Below are 17,760 nucleotides of genomic sequence, written 5' to 3' on the forward strand. Positions count from 1 at the left end.
AATATAAAGTCCCCGAATTAGTGCTATATAATTACAACATAATGTTTATTTTGATCTACAAGTAACCAAAGCATCCACTTTGTTTGTATTGTAGCCAGGTGGAAGTTCGATATTATGGGACATGCCACTGGATGGCGCTGTTTCTTTTGGGGTACCCCTGAGAGCGCAAGGGATCATGGGGATCTACAGAGACGGGAGTGCTAGCTTGCATTGGTTTTATGTGGGTGTGCAATGCCTTTTTTTTCGCTGCGTGATCTGTTTTGAATGCAAAGTGTGCAACAGTTAAGGCACCAGGAGTGGCTGCAACCAACTTCGCCGTTCATCTCAGAGGGATCTATATTCCGTTTTCTGCTGAATTAATGCACTGTATGTATTTGAGTTCACACTTGTATTATACTATCTCTATGGGTAAGAGGGAAATGTACCTTGTTAACTGTTTAATCTTGGCTCTGTATCTTAGCAGGAGAAGCCACTACAGTTATTTTTGCACTGCTAAGTTTGTTTTATTTATGTATGGGTTTATATCACACACAAAATGACGCTAGACGTCCTTGAGTTCCAGATGCTGATAAAGTTGGGGAAATAACCTGCAGTAGCAGTGGGTTACCACTGCACAAAGCTGTTACTGGATAAGAACTGTCTGTAACAATTTTATTTCTTTATTTTTACAACCTTTTTTATTTTCTTCTGAGCACTTACTTTATCATTCAGATTAAAAGAACCCCAAAGATAATCTGTGTTCTGGGCTGGTTAATTTAGCCAGGCTAAATAATGTTGTAAAGTGAAAACAAAATAGTAAATTTCATTTTTTAAAGAAAAGTGGAAGAGCTTAAAAGATGAACTTGTGGTCAGAAATAACCACGATCAAACATAAGACTGGTTTTCCAAGGCATATTTATTGTTGCATGTAAAGCCCTTAGGAATAGACATGAACACGAGACCAAATACAATCTGGCCATTGTCATAGAGTATCATAAAGCTACCTGGAATGAAGTTGCAATTTATATTTGGTAACGGTGAATACAAAAGGAAAGGAAAAACTCAACGCATGAGTGCAAGTTGTCTTTGAGACAAGAAGGCACAGCAGAAGCCAGGAGAATCCAGTCAGCCTGCTCTTCATCCAACGTAACAGATACTTTAAAAAACAAAACAAACAAAAAAACAAAAACCCAAACAACTAAGACCAGAAACACCCAAAGAACAGCATTTACATCGCATAATGATCCCAATAAACAAACAAATGACGAGTACAAGAATACAGATAGCACATCATGGTCTTTACTATGATCAGACCTTATGGCTTCTGTATATGGATATGTAGACGTTTACGTTGCCAGTTAAGATGCCAGTTTAGGCCATGGTTTTACTTCATCAAGTGAGAGGAAATGGTTGTCTGATGCCTCTTCTCTTTTTATTCCCCCTCCCCCTTCCCAAACATTTACCAAGCATTTATTCATAACTATGGTATTTCGGAATGTGTTTTGCTTACTCAAGGCTATAATTTACTTATCGAGCTGAGTAAAAATATGTAAACAACCTTGCAGCTGCAAACAGGCACGCTCGCTTAAAAAACACAAAACAAAACAGCATTCTTACACGTTAAGAGTTCTGCATACTGAAACTGTAAAGATGATCAAAGTCTTTAGAAATTTTAGTTTTGCAGCCTCACTTTAAATAAGATGAAAGCACATTATTCTTCAGAAAACACCTCTATTAATCAGAAGATGCAGGGACACATGCAAATGTATGATTCTGACACACAAGAAAAAGAAAAAAAAACATAATTCCTTCGAACGGGGCAGCTCTCTCAAAATGCTAATGGCCTGTGGGTATGAGTAATTGTCACAATGATTCCAGCTAGTTAGACTCGTTTCATCCCCCGACCCATCAAGCAGGCAAAGACAGTCATCACCATTTTGGGCTTGACCTCCACAAGGTCTTCTGGGAGAGCGTAGACGCGGGCTCCAATCTTCCTCGCCATGGAAATGGCATATCTAGAGAGGATACAGACATGGTAAGTTATATAAAAGCTGGTCACCCCTACTTACCAGTATATGGTCAAAAAGCTGCTTCTCCTTCTTTTTGTCCTTACTTGGCATTCTCCAGCTTGTCGTCTTCAGAGAGTCTGCCAGTTTTGATCAGATCATAGTCAATGCTGCCAGGCTGGATGGCGTCTATGAGTTCCAGTACTGCCAAACTGCTGCTGATCTCCTTGTCCTGATCGCCACATAACACACAGATTAGGGCTCCGACCCACACATGGAGCCGTCTCAGCAAAATGAGACCCCACCCCTCCCCAACCGAATCACATGACTACATCTTTTTACGCTGCTCAATGCTGATGAGGGCTGGTTTACATATGTAGAGATGTCTGATTCTCCAATGTCATTTTACCTTAAAACTTGAAATCTTGGCTGATTTTCCAGCCTCTGCCAATGTTTTGTTCACCCAGCGTACAATGATGTCATCATTTACTTTCTCTCCATCACCAAGGTCCTCCAGTACATTCAGCGTATATCTGAAAGAGTAGAGAGGCAGAATATTTATTACAGGACTGAACAGAGAACTCCAGTTTTTAACTAAAAGACCAAAGACAAAAACATCCTGGCAAACACTGGCAACCGATTGTGGGATGAGCATTTTTCCTTAGTGATTAATGGCTACCATGGGGTCAATGACTGGGGCACAGTGATCAATTTCACAGTGACTTCCAGCAACCTCCAGAAACCACTCGCAGCCAGTTAAATACTCATTTTTCCCTGGCGACCAATTGTTCCCAAATGCTGTAAATGAGGATAAGAAGTCCCTTTAAAATATAATGATGCATAACTTTATTATTTAATGTACTACATATACTATGTGTACTACATATGACTTATAAAGGTTGCTGATGCCACTTAAGGCTTAAAAACCAAAGTTTGCAATCTGTGTTACTGTAGAATGTAAACAATTCAGAAAATTAGTTGTTTTATATTTTTTAAGTGTTTAAAAATAAGTCAGCTGGACACAGAAATGTGCTATGCATGCTCAGCACGCCAGGCTGTAAACCTTTTCCTTATCTTGTTGACTACAAGAAAAGCAGAAACACAGAAACAAAAGGAAGGAGGAACTTCTACTTGATTCTATTCCTGAAATCACACGGTGTTGTACTTTTTGTACCTTCTCATCAACTGCCACACCAGTGCTAGAGTCAAGGTAGCATTGCCATCATTCAGGTCCTGCCCGCCGATGCCAACGAGGGAGAACTTGGCCGTTTTGCCCAGTTCCACTGCATAGTTACAATTCTCCAGCTGGGAAATATAAATTAAATAGTTGGAGAAAGCCAACATGTTTCTTCTTGAATCTAAAAGAATAAGGCCATTAGGTCTACCTTTTTCATGTTGGTTCCCAGTTTAGGGTATGGTGGCTTGTTGACCTTGTTGTTCCAGTCAACCGGCACTTTAATCTTATCATAGAGCTGAAGGATGACCAGGGCATCCTGTAGGTCTCTGGAAGAATAGTGAGCATTGTAATTAATAATAAACATTAAATAAGACAAAAAGAAGAAGCTAGCATCCCACTTTTTTGTTTCAGATGCCAGTAAGTTTACTTACCCATACAGATGATTCACATGTGGGTTCACTCCCAGGGAGTTCATCCAGTTTCGGAACGTCCTCTCTTCTCTCGTCTCACCTGGACAGTACAGGATTGTGAGTCTTAAGGGACTTAATGATGAATGTATGCAACTATACAAGTGAACAGTAAAGATTATTGTAAATACAAATGTACTGACTAACGTATGCAGTAGGTGCCAAAGCCAGGAGGGACTTGTTGTCATATTAAGACTTCTCTATGCTACAGTACACCTCTTAGTTGTTGTTTGTTAGCTATAACTTACATGTTTATGTTTGTGTTAGGCAGATGCTCTGACTATCTGGAGAAATCTAAATACAACCATTTTGTCAGCTAGATTCTTTCAAGCAGATTTTTTAAAATTAATTTTGGAGATTTCTCATGTTCATTTTCTGCTTTTCCATCAAAGATGGTTCCTGACTGCATCAAACTTTTTGTTTTACTCATTCACCCATAAATAATGTAACAGAGAAATACTACAGATCCCTGGGGCCTCTTGTATCTTCCAATTTAGCTTTCATTTGATTACCACCTGTGAACGTCTTGATAACCCACCTTCCAACAGTCCCCAGTCAATATCCTCATTCTCAGGTTTGGTCAGTGCTGGATATTTATTAAACAGATTGGCCACGAAAGCAAGGTTGAGTTTGGGGTTTCCACTGACAACGTCAGCTGGAGTGACAAACTGCCGACAGCCGAGTCTGTCAGCCTGCTGCAGCATGGCATCTGCCCTCTTCATGTCGTCTTTCTCCTGAACAACACACACACACACACACACACACACACACACACACACACTTGAGTCAGAGGCCCTGTACAGCTGCTGGCATGTGTTGGAGATGCTCAGCTGTGAGCGCTGACTGTCAGAGTGCTTACATTGATTCCTGCCATGTTGATGTCTATGCGTGGCTTATCCTCATCTGTGCCTTTTGGAGAGATTTGATTCAGAAGGTGGAAATAGGCTCTTGAATCCTAAATAAAGGAAAACAAAGAAAGAAAATGTAGGTTCCTGCTATTGGACAAACAACAAAACCTGCACTCATTTTATCTTATTAAAGGCAGCTTCACTCTGAGAAAGGTGATGATAAACTTGATTTAGTTTGAGAACAACTTCAACAGGGACAAAAACTGAACTTTAGAAGTTTTTAGAGGATCACATCGCTAAATGTTATAATAATGAGAATTAATCAGAAACAAAAAAACAAATGCAGAGCTTGAGAAAAATACATACACATACAGGTGCATAACTGTATACAAAATGCTGTACATCTGACGTAGTGGCACCTTTCACCTGAACTAACTCACTAAAATGCATGTTGCCACAGAAAGACTGTGTCTTTGTCTTAATCCCTACATACACAGCTAAGCCTGAGACACTACCCACTCATTCCTATTTTTGGAAAAGATAAGTGGATATTTGGGTAAGTTTGTACAAACATGTGCTACCTGTCCAGGTGGGCTGACAGACGCCTGTGTTGGTAGACGTAGTTATTACCGGAGTGAAAAACAAGTCAAAAATGGATTTAAAAAGCCCCGTGAAGAACCTTAAAAGCCACATTAAACCTGTAATATTATGTTCTAAAGTTTTGTTTAGTGTCCCTCTCTCTGCATCTACTATTTAGATGCACCACCTGGATTCAGTGCCAGTGAGTATACTCACTTTAATGTCAGAGCTGAAGTTGTTGATCTTCTTCTGTCCAGCATTTTCCAGGTGAAAGTTTGCCCAGCGTAACAGCAGTTCTTCTGGTGACAGCTTCATCAGGTCCTCGAGAGTTTCCCCATCCCTCAGCAATGCCGCCAGTGCTGTTCAGGAGCATTAATCATCACTTAAACTGCTTGAAAACAGACTGGGGGAACAACAGGACTGAAGCGCATGTTGTTTAATGCCCTGTACCTTCATTTCTGCTGAGCTCAATGTCAGCAAAGAGACCGATCTTGATGATCTGCCACAGCAGGCCCAACACCAGATGGGGCTTCCCTTCTCTCAGGTCTAAAGCACCGATGTTCACCACATGGCACCCGATGGCTGAAGCAGAGTTCAGGGCCAGGTTTAGATTCTCCTGTAAGGCACAAATTAACAGTTAACAAAACAACAACAACAACAACAAAAACATTTGCTAAAAAATGTGAGGGGGAAAAAAGCACCATAAGAAAAAACTGACTGACCTGTATTGTGAAAGGAGTCAACTTCTTCTTATTTATGGTCCTCTCATCAATCGTGTCGGGCACTGACAGGTTGATCATTTTGCTGTGCAAAGAGTAAAAAAACCCCACAAACATTAACATGTCTGATGCATGTTGTTAAGGAGACAGAAATCCAAATGTTTATTGTCTCTAAAGCATCTGTGTTTGTGAATATTAAGCAACTTGGGCGTAAATATCTAACTTTTAGGGCATCATGGTTGGAAAGATTTGCATTCACAGTTTAAGTAAATTTGTGGCACTTTTTTAAACTTTAACATAAATTCAAACATGTGATGTTTAACTGATTCTTGCTTTTATATTGTAGCAACATAACCTTAGACAAACTAACAATATCCTTTTATGTTGCAACTTAATTAGCTGTATCAGAAATATGTTTAACATGAAGGACTGTTACTTTACTACTTCAGAGCCATTGGTGTCAAAAACACTTAAGTAAAAGTAATCATATATTTTCTCAGTCTTATAAACTGAGCTTGAGTTAATGTAAAACTGATGTATGTTTAAACAGTTGTACAGTATCACAAAACATAATTCAGCATGTAATAAACAAAATCATAGCTTTTGTTTGCCAGGTCACAAAAATGCAAATGAAGGGTGTGAAAGGTGGATATTAATTTGAACTCCAACTCAGAAGCAAATGTGTGTGTGTGTATTGTTTTTTTGTTTTTTTTAAATATATGTTTTGGGATTTTGAGGCATTACAGGGATAAAGCAGCACTCCGAGGCCCAGTGGCTTCAAGCCCAGGCATGCTGCATTAGCCTCATGGTGATAGGGTCGCCTGCTCAACCCAGGGAGCCACACCGGCACCTCAAACAGATTTTTAAAAGTAGCCAATTCAAACAGTGAAGCATCATTTTGAGCTTTGACCAGTCCAGCTGCAATTCAGGCACAGACAACGCGATCTCTTTAGACCTCTATATGTTGATATAAAAACTCATATTTTTTAATATGAACAACCTTTAGAGCAGTGTTAGAGCTCAGTGAGGGACAGTAACAGGAGCACCCACCAGAGTACGATACCGTCTCCAACACACGTGAAGAGGGCGTTTGTGTTGGGATCCATGGGCAGAACATGTTGGCAGTCAGGGTCTTTTTCCAGAGCGGTGTTGATCCAGTTCACAAAGGCGTATCGCTCCTCCTCTATGAGGACAAACAGACACAGGTTAGTTAAAATCCAAACACCAACAAGGTAACGTGAGTGGGCTGCTTATATCACCTAATTTCACTAGGTCACATTGTCTAATATAGATTACTTCAGTGTTAAATGAAGCGCCTGCACCTGAACTGCAGAGGGTACAAAGTCAACAGCTCATGACAAACACTGGCAGCAAACAGTGCCAATGAGGTTGGGAATCTCTGACGTACCAGAGAACGAATGTTGTGTGCCTTCACTTGACAGCTCAGACGTCCCTCCAATAGCCAGGATGCCTTCCTTTCTGTTGATGGCCTTGCGGAAAGACTTGGATATCTGGCCGGCCTTCAGTTCATCAACAATCTAAAATAACAGCAAAGAATGGTTAGAAATGGCGAAGGCTGAAGGCTATGGCGTGTTTGTGTTGCATTTAAAGACACTGATTTGGGATTATGTCGTAGTAATCTCAAAAAAAGTGGTGGAAATAATCCTAATTTACGAGAATTGGATTAGATAAGACACCATCATTTACCAGTACCTACAATGACTGACTCAGCATAACAGACCAATGACAGACACTTCCTTTGAATTACATTTGATTAAACAGGTATGTGTCAAACTACTGTATGAGTATCTGAGCAAATTTACTAAAGATCACGTTCAGATCAGCTGCATGTTATTTATAATATGATTATTCCGGCAATTTCATTTGTAATTCAGTATTTTAATATTATTTTTTCTATTTTTTTTAAATCGGAAATCATTTGGAAGCGTTTGGACCATTTTTGAATTTTTTGACTTTTTTTTTTTCAATGCAATCAGCAGACTAATCAATGAATCAGAATCAGTGAAGCAAACAATCTTTATTAAGTCATACTTCTGTGCAAAAAGCCTCAACCATCTTCTCTCCTGTTACTGTGGTCTCCTGCGAGCCACCGTGGCAGCTCAGGTTGCTCGGCAGACACAGGAGATCTGCTGGAATTTCTCCTCAGTGGCACGAAAACATAGCCCTGTAGCCAGCAGGTTGGGTTAAGAAGATATGGTGAGTATCTAGGCTAGTAGCTGAGGTTTTGACGGCATCAACGAGCTTTAAAGGTCCAGGATGGCCTCGGGTTGATGAGATTATGACAGAAACAGCTACAGCACTTATCCTCCAAATTAAACACCCACATATTTAAACGTCATTTAACAATAATAATGGGAGCAATATGTGGTGACAGTTCTTGATATGCAGCGTATCTTATCAGTAAATCGCAACATGGGAGAGAATTGAAACCAAGCTGGTTTGACAATATGTATTCAGTAGGAATGTATGTGATACTTCCTGCAGCCGGAGTTATCAGAGCTTCATCAGTGGCCTCGCCTCCACAGCTGTCGGTGTGACCACAATGAGCTGCTGGGCAAACTAGCACAGCACTCTTTACATGCAGAAGGCCACAGGATGCTAGCTTGCACTTCCTACCCAGTGTAGGTGAAAGAAGCAACCGCAACAACACAATAGCAGCCTTGTGGAGGTTATTAATACTTTCAGCCACTTCTGCTCATTTTGATTCATCTTTCTTGCATAATGGCACATGTATGTCTATACATGTCATTATTATCTATACATGGACCATGCTGGATTGCAGATCCCAGCTTTGCAGTGCCATAAAAAATACCTAATCAATCAGACTCGTGCCAGACAAGATGTTGGGAAGTCTCAATTGTAAAAAAATGTGATAGCCAAGGAGCAACAGGGCCTCTTCTGTGAGTTCATATCCAAAGAAAAAGTGAAAACATCTTTTTGTACTTATTGTACAAATTCCCTTGTATACATCACACTACATCAGTGTCTTTGAACTGCCTTTTTATATGTTGATGTTTCTAATGTCTAATTCAATAAAATTTTAATTATTAAATAAATACATACATAATTAGTCAGTAGATGTTTGGACCAAGGGTGATAACATTTTGGGGTGCTGTTTGTGATCCCAAGTTTTGACTGATAAAGAATGCAGACTGTACAAGAAGCTGCTACTGTGAAGGATTAATCACTTCTTCAGTTTATCACTTTCACGTTCCTGCAGTATGCTTGTATGCATTTGTGGCATGTGGATGCTTTTCGGCTCTGCTTAGAACGTACCGAGGTAAACTCGTTAAAGTTTAGCTTTTCATCATTGTCTGTATCGAGCTTCTGGATGAGCTCTCGAAGCCTGAATCCTGGCAGCGGATGGCCGATGTCTTTAAGAAGATCACCAAGCTCTTGTTTAGAGATATTCCCATCTCCGTTCTTATCTATAAGAACACAGAAAGAATCATCAGATATGGTTAAACCAACAGTAACAATGACGGCAATAAAAAGAAACACGACTTTTACTTACCGTAACTTTCAAATATCTGTCTTATCTCCTCCCTTTCTTCTTGTGTTAGCTTTGCAGACATTTTTCTGAGATTGACCTGAGCTGGTCAGTCAAAGAAAGGTGTGACTGTGAAGAGAGCAGAGTCACAACATCTTAAAAATAGTTTGGGAGGAAAACAGCATCTTTATCACTCCTGCAAACTCACCCACACTGCTGTCACTTTCTATGCATTCAACCAGCAAAGGGAGTGGCATCGACACGCAGCAGATAAGTGAACCTTTTATTTTCTGTCAGGCCTAAAATAGCTTCATTTACCTATCGCTTTTCCTTTTCCTTAATCAAAGTCACGTCCTGTTAGTTTTATTGTATAGCAGCAAGCTCATTTTCCAATGAAACTACTAGATGAGTCAAGATGTCATCAGCCTTTGGTTGACTAAATGATTACTCTTCAGTTAGTATACTATACAGTAAATCTTGTAAAATATAGATTTTTTTAACTACAATGTTTTATTTTTACTGTGTGCCTATACTACAAATCAAATCGACAAAGCAAGTTAAATCTTTTTACTGACGGCTGCAATTAAAAAGTGGTTAAGACTGTGCATGCAGTTTCAAATAGACTCAAAAGACTCAAGCAGTTGGAAAGACTCAAAAGCCAGGGATCTCTAGACAAACGTGCAAATGTGAAACATTTGTGGGGTGTTATCACCAAAATGCATCTGAAATTAAATGGATTGACCTACAAACAATCAACAAAATGTGCAATCTGGGATTCCAGTGCCAATCACTACATGACTTAAGCACCTGTGATGAGCTTTGCACACATCATGGACAATCACACATAACAGTGACCATGACAGGGACAGTTGACCTTAGTACCTGCTACAGTGCACACATGAGTCAAAACACACAAAGAGCTGTTTGTAGTAAAGTGAAAACAAGAGGGCGAACTGTCCTGTGTCTGCTTTTCTCCTATTTATTTATTCATTTTTAATCTCTTCCTCTTTGTGGTGAACTCTATCGTTCCCATTCCTGTTCAAGGTGACTTTTCAACCAATCAACATTTGATTAACAGATAGCACAGTGGCTGTCAAGCTACACACCGTTTGCTTTTTTAGTATGTTTCTATGACCCCCACATTGGCTTAATCCCTGCAATCTCCTCTTTCTGTGTAGCCAAACAGCTACACAAGGCATTTGAATTGTGTAGCTAACTTTAAGGAAGACCATAAAGTCTCTTGGGTCTATGGCAGGGGTGGGGAATTTCTGGCCTCGAGGGCCGGTGTCCTGCAGGTTTTAGATTGCACTTTGGGTCAACACACCTGAATGACATGATTAGTTCATTACCACGACTCTGGACATGTTGAGGAGCTAATTTAGCCATTTAAATAAGCTGTGTTGGTTCAAGGACACATCTAAAACCTGCAGGGACACCGGCCCTCAAGGCCTGGAGTTGCCCACCCCTGGTCTATGTTCTGTGGTAGGTCATCAGATATCCCATTCAAATTTACTAATAATTATAAATATGAATTATTGTCAGGGGAAAGCTGGTGGTTCTAACCACCCATTTCTGTTTACCTGCATGCACCCAAATCCCATTCAATAGCACTGGTCAATATTATTTGGGCAAAGAGTGGAACTTGGAACAGGAACACCAAACGCTTAACCCTTGTCTACAGTTCCTGCATATTCAAACCCATGGCTGTTTCATAGAGATAAAAAAAAAAGACAGCACTGAGTGACAGATCAGTGCAAAGAGACTGCAGTGTGCTGATAGGTTAGCTCAAACCCATTGAATATTAGATCAACGCTGGCGAGTGGCATGCCATGGGCAAGACCAGATGGAAATCTGTTTAAACAGCCAGAGCAAATGAAACATGACCCGTCGGGTTCATCTGGTTCAAAGGTTAACTACTCAAGTCACGGATCGACCACGAGTCAGTGAGAATCTGTCTCGAGAGCTACTTTGCTTGACAAAAACCACTGCTTCCCATTCTCCTCCGAGGCAAAGGAACTATTGAGAAAAAAAGGCACTGAAAATAAGGAATTTCTGTCAGCACCCCCTTCCTGTTCAGTAGCTGCAAAGGAATGCAGGAGGCCTGGACTGAGTGAGCTCCACTTACAGAGAGGTGAGCTCCCTCGCTCTCCAAGGCTAAACTGGTATGATGGCATTCCTCTCCAACACGAGGGTTGAGAAAACAAAAAGCGGTTAGCAAAAGAGCAAAGATTTTACCAGATAGAAACGCGTTCCCTTTTTCTTGCCAGACTTTAAGCTACAGATGTGCGATCGTCACATTTGTCAGAAATCCTGGGCAACGCCTGGTTTCCCCAACAAAACATATAAAAATAACAGAACGAATAGTGGAATTTGTGCCTGAACGTCTCTGAGTGAACTGAGCCATCTATTATCTTTCTACCCTCAGCAGCATCCCAGACAGCTGAGCAGACAGTGAACCAAAGTTTGCATCTGCTTTAATGAACTATTAATAGTCACGAAAGGTGACTCATCAGTAGCCACAAGGCATCAGAGACGTGATGCAGTTCCCATAAAGCTATAAATATAAAACAAAGTGACAAATTAAAAACACACGGCCCTGCAAAAACAAGAAAGACTTGCCCAAAAACGTCCTTCAGACAAAATTACATAATTTCGAAAACTAGGTGACGGTAAGGGATTTGTCACTTTAATGAGCCACATCAAAGCACAAATCATTTTAAAAGACTTACTATAAATCAGAGAGAAGTGTGTTTTCCTTCAACAAAGCAACCCCAAATCAGGCCAAGCACAAACTCCCCACTCAACTATTAGGAAAATGCCAATTTCAGCACTGCTATATTTAACTTTTCTCCAAAAAGGATGTGAAATGTGGCCGGTTGAGTTGGGCCTGCTGCAAGAAGGGCCCACAAACATTACCTCACTCGCTCACTTGTCACACCCTCAACAGGAGGCGGAGTGACAACAGAAGAAGGGCACAAGTACGTGGAGCAAGAGCACAGATGGCAATGGACAAATGTGAGATGCACGGAAGAATAGAGCGTTTGTAATCACCGTAGCAAAGCTGTGGCCATAAATCTTGTGTTACACTAGAGAGTAGAGTTCAGAGCGGCTGGTTTCCAAAGACAGTTGTTTTCTTTGACAGCTGCACATGTGTTTGCGTGTGTGTGTGTGTGTTGTAAAAATTCTGTGCTTTAACATTGAAAACAACATCAACCTCCTAAATGGATGTCTGCCTAAAAGCACATCAATACCTCTGATAGAGCACATTATTAAGAGGTCAGTCTTTGGCTATAGTACAAAGAGGATGATTCAGGAGTGCCATAGCTATATACTTTTCACTAATTAAAAACAAACAAACAACCAAGCAAAAACAGAAAAATATTGTAAATATCCTAAAATACAAGATTTGGTAGCTCCAGCTGAAATTAAGCTGGACTGAAACAAATGCTCATCTGTATAGATGTGCAGTCATCCTAGTCATGTGATACCCAGCAGCAGCAAAACAAGCATAACTGGACTTGTTTTGTAGGCTTTAAGACATCTAACCCCCCCTCCGTTCAAGAAGCTCTCTCGGTTCCTAGCTCATTTTACAACTGGATATCACAAATACGCACAAACACAAACGCACACACACACACACACACACACACACACAAACACAAACGCACACACACACACACACACACACACACACACACACACACACACACAAACACAAACGCACACACACACACACACACACACACACACACACACTTCTTTACCAGCAGCGGCTTTAATTGTTGAGCCAAAAACAGCACATTGACGCCATTTACAATCGCCTTTGATGAATCTTTCACTCAATTTAAAGCCGAGGGCTGCTCCCAGATGGCTGAATTAAATGTGCAGAGCTGAGGCGACACACCCCGCCCCGCCAGTGTTTCATCCAGTTATGTGGGAAATGTGAGGCACACAAATAGATTGGGCACCCTTCCCAAATGTGGTTAAGTTCAATAAGCACACACCCAACACGGTCTGCAAGAACATGGGACGTTTTTTTTTGTTTGTTTGTTTTTTTTTACACTCACAATCTTGTGCAGATGTGAAAATGACTCATGAGCAGAAAGACAGTCTGTAGGGCCAGCCCTTTATTTCCTGTTCAGGCTGTTGGGATAAGATCAGCAGGGCAGTACTGACAGGTAAGGAGGGAGGTGATGACAACAAATTGTTTGCGGAGTTTACTCTACTTTGACATCATGTACAGCTGCGAGTGCAACACCCTGGGCTGGGTTAAAGTGATATTATAAAAGCCTTAAAAGCCAGGCCATGTGGTGAATCATCATGGAAACATTCAAATGAAATGACAGCAACCACCTAGCCTTTACAATCTGCTCTCTATAGCCTACCATTGTTGGCCAAATGAAAGCATGTAGCTTTACTAAATGATGAAGGAAGTCTAAAAGGGGCTAGTACGGGAGTCCATACAGACAGAGGTGCTGCTGAATCAGCTTGTTACTCCTACAGGTAAGCAGCCACACCTACACCTATGCTATTACTCAACAAAAACCTTGCATACCATTATCCTTTATAGGCATGGCACACTCACAGTACTACAAAAGGCACAGCAACCGTAAAAAATACCACTGACATTGTATCCGATTGCTTCAAAAACCACGTTAATAAGCTGGGGCCTTTAAAAAAATGGAAAACATTAGTGACTCATTGCATTAATATTCTCTGGTGCATTTGATGTGTAGTATTAATTAAAGTTGGCACATGATTTATTTAAAATGACTTGGCATTCTAGCATAGCAATGCATTGTTTTAATGTTCAGAAACATCCATCAGCACACGCAATTTAAAAAAAAAAAAAAAAAAAAAAAAAAAAAAAAAAAAAAAAAAAAAGGAGTTTCTGAATAAAGAAAGAAGTGCAACTAAAGAGTAACCTGATCACTTTTACTGACTTGCAGAACAAGTGACCGTTCCCATAGATCCTGATGGTGGAAAAAAGTGGGAAAACCTGTTCACTCGCACAGGTGTGAGCCCGGCTGGAAGCACAAGGTTTTTTAAAAATACACCACCCATCCACAGTCTCCAAGGTCTGGTTGGAGAGACAGCAGCGTGCACATGTAATGTCTGTGCTTTTAAATAACACATACAGTAGGCGCTCTTATACTTCCACAGCATGAGCAAGGGAAAATTACACTTTACCTCAGCTATTTTGTGGAGCATAGTCTACATACCAGTACATTCATGGGCAATCTAACCACGCCAGTCAGGTTACAGTTAAAATGTCGTCCAGCATTTTTCATTCCCCACAAAGGAAATGCAATCATCACATTCACTAGCGCTGACACTACGAGAACAGCTAACAATGTATTAATCATGTTTATGAATTAAACACCTCGTCTCCTGCATCCTCGTATCCTGCCATACAAGTGAAACAAGATTTTAGAGAAGGCCAGACCCTGTATTCACAACACGCTTTATGTTCAAAGTCACAACATTTATGAAGTTAAAATACGGGCTTCTCTGACATTATCAGCCGACCTTGCTGATCAGCCGTGTCCTAAGAACGATCCAGGATTGGAATCCCAGATGTAAGTGAGCGCTGCAGCTCCAGATGGGCTCCAGGAAAAATCTGGTAAATCGCTCTAGGCAGTAAACAAGTTTACATAGACCACTGTTCAACACACACAGACACAGACAAAAAGTCACTTTGTGCATAAGCAAGCTGCCTTATTTTGGTTGGGAAACATTTGTCAGGCTTACCAGCACAGACCACATGAGAACAATGCTTTTTCAAGGATCAGCTACGCTAACTCTTGCACATTGAGTGCAAAGGCGTCATAGACGTTTACAGTTCATTGGCAAAAAGTGGGAGAGTCAGACCTTTGCAGAAAATAACCCACAAACACACACACACACACACACACACACACAGAGGAGAAACACTCAGCAAAGTAAAGAGCATTGAGCAGAGAGATGTGTTACACAAGATTTATTTACAGACTGTGATATTGTATTCTGGTATGTGGTTTTTATATGCTAACTTGGTGGAGCGGGAAGATTAAAAAGAATTACTTAAAAGAAATAGTGCAGGCTCCACCTATACTTCCTCCGGTGAGAGGCGGCGTGATGAAGGAACAAACCTGGTTCTGTCTAACTTGACTTTTCCTGTAGGATTTTACATATTCAAAAATTTCTAAACAGCCCGCATCTACAAAAATAAAAAATAACTAGAAATGTGAACCTCGTGTATAAATGTGATACATAGTTAAACAATGAAACTAGTATATGTATACTACGTCTTTGAGCAGTAGTTACTTTTTCCAAAAGTTATGTGGTCATAACTAAGGAGTGAAAGAGTGCAATATTTCAACATTTTCAGACTCGTTCAGCTCCGAGAGGATGAACGAGCTACATTCAAGGTGTAGCTAGAGCTAGCCGGCTAGCGACAGACATGTAAGTTTCATAGGCAGGAAACTACCCCTGCTTACTCCAGCAAACCCATCCCTACAAACAGAGGATAACAGGGAGGAAAGCTTGGGACAAAGGATGTTGTTTTGATAAGCAAAACTGATATAAACTCTATCTATAAGTAGGTGCTGGTCTAGAACTTGTCAGGAAATTGGTACTTACTGTTAGTGCGCCTTAAATTCCAGACACTGTCCAGTTTGCAGTCCTACCTCCTCCACGTAGAGACAAAAGTAGACGGCAGGAATGCTCGCCCGCCCTTCGTGACGTCACCAAACAGGCGGTGCGTTATATGGAGGGTTATCCATGCCAAAAATGTAAACTGAAATAAAATACATCAGTGAAAAGTCTTTTTGTATTAAACATTTTTTTACTTAATTTGATTTATTAGAACAATTATAGAAATAATAAATCAATTACATTCTTTATAGGCATGTCATATCTCAAGTGCACAAATATATGTATGTATTCAGCAATATTTTCAGTTGAAAATGTAGTATTTTTAAATTCTCATAAAATGTTTTCAAAGTATATCTAACTATGTTTTCCCTTTATATTTAAATTGTGGGGAGTTTTTCTTGTATTTTGATTTACCTACACTTTCTTAGGAGCTTGGAAAGAAAAGCATCTGTACTCACCTCTCATCTGAGAATCTTCTTCAGTTCTAAGAGCAAATGGTGGAGAGTACCAGATTTTCTTTCACCCCCTCCCAGACTCCTTATCGCCTACTCACATCTTAGGTCATTTGATTGCAGTAAGTCACACGATAGGGTTGGGCAAGGTCTCACAATGGGTTCACCTGAAACCTCGGTTGATAGTGACCCACACCTGTTTTCACACCTTGGCTCGTGTGATTAGGCAGATGATCAATAGTGGGTCAACAACACTCTTAAGGGACACTCCTAATAGGACTTAAAAACTCTACAGTTATTATACAACACTGATAAATTTACAAGCTGAATCCTTAATTCATAGAAGACAAATAAAACTGTTGACCTTATAATTAAAAAAAACATTTGGTCTGCTGTCTAAACCACTGCCACCAGCGTGGTTTTCCAAGTCATTGTCGCTCTTTAAGGTGAGGTTTTCACAATGAATACAAAACAACATTATATGACAGGTGAAAACCTTCAGTTGTGCTGCACATTTAACTGTTTTCCCCTTGGACCTAGGGGTAAACCTTATTTCTCTTTTCTGAATTGAGGATCAGAAGTTAGAGATCTCATTCTCTTCCTGCATAGATTACAAGGGATAACCTTCAAAAAACCCTGTTCTGATGGTCTTTAAACCAAAACCTTTATTGATAAATGCTGAGGTATCAAAACTCATCATTTGGAGGTTGTCAAATGTAATCTTTAAGATAACAGTGAAAACAGATTTAACAATGGCTGATTTTTTTCAGAAAAATAACAAGTAATATGAAATTTAAATATCTTCCACGCTTTATTTTACCTATTGTCTTCAGGTGGAAGGGAATGATGTGAGTGGATCAGAAGCAGATGTGATCTGTAACTTGAAAAGTATGTGGGACAGACAGTGTTATAAAATGGGACTGTGTGGGCACTAGGCATTTTACTGGTATTTTACAGACTACATAGACTACTCAGAATACTAACAGGGAAGATAACATGTAATTTATGTCTTAAATAACAAGAAAGATCTGTTGTTGAAGCAAACAAGTACATAAAAACCAGAAGGTTCACACAAAGTTTACAGCTCTGGAATCCCATCATGTTTTTTAAAAGACATTTACAGCTGCGTTAAAAAATATAAGGCATGCTTTCAGCAACTTTCAGCAAAGTCATAAATTAAGTTACTCCTTTTATAAAGTTTGGAGTACAGAAAAATGACCTTCAGGGTTAGTGCTGTTGTTGTCCCTTAAAACATATTATCATATATATGATCTGGCTTTGATGTCTATTACAGAGTTGTCCAACAAATGACTAACAGAAATTGCGGGAACTATTGAACTATTTTCAGGAAAGTAAAATTAAAACATACAATTGTTCTAACTTAAA

The 17,760-nt window shown here is 40.0% G+C and overlaps 1 protein-coding gene across 2 annotated transcripts; it reads right to left on the reverse strand.

Moving 5' to 3' along the window:
- Positions 1-877: 877 nt before the first annotated feature.
- On the reverse strand, positions 878-16,056 carry pls3 (plastin 3 (T isoform)). Of its 2 annotated transcripts, none has more exons than XM_085420246.1 (16): positions 15,908-16,056; positions 9,311-9,415; positions 9,073-9,224; positions 7,184-7,313; positions 6,826-6,958; positions 5,779-5,860; positions 5,507-5,672; positions 5,273-5,415; positions 4,489-4,584; positions 4,168-4,363; positions 3,594-3,672; positions 3,371-3,488; positions 3,160-3,290; positions 2,395-2,518; positions 2,093-2,217; positions 878-1,994 (listed from the first exon to the last, which is right to left on the reverse strand). In XM_085420246.1, the coding sequence occupies exons 2-16, from the start codon at positions 9,369-9,371 to the stop codon at positions 1,862-1,864; spliced, it is 1,869 nt and encodes a 622-aa protein (XP_085276372.1). In that variant the 5' UTR covers positions 9,372-9,415; positions 15,908-16,056; the 3' UTR covers positions 878-1,861. The 2 variants fall into 2 exon arrangements, with proteins under 2 accessions (XP_085276372.1, XP_085276373.1); XM_085420247.1 differs by lacking the exon at positions 15,908-16,056 and adding an exon at positions 12,016-12,034.
- Positions 16,057-17,760: the final 1,704 nt, after the last annotated feature.

This window comes from Rhamphochromis longiceps, linkage group LG10 (genome assembly GCF_057381845.1).
Source record: "Rhamphochromis longiceps isolate RC_006_pf linkage group LG10, R_longiceps_female_GT1.1, whole genome shotgun sequence".
In the NCBI taxonomy this organism is placed as follows: Eukaryota; Metazoa; Chordata; class Actinopteri; order Cichliformes; family Cichlidae; genus Rhamphochromis; species Rhamphochromis longiceps.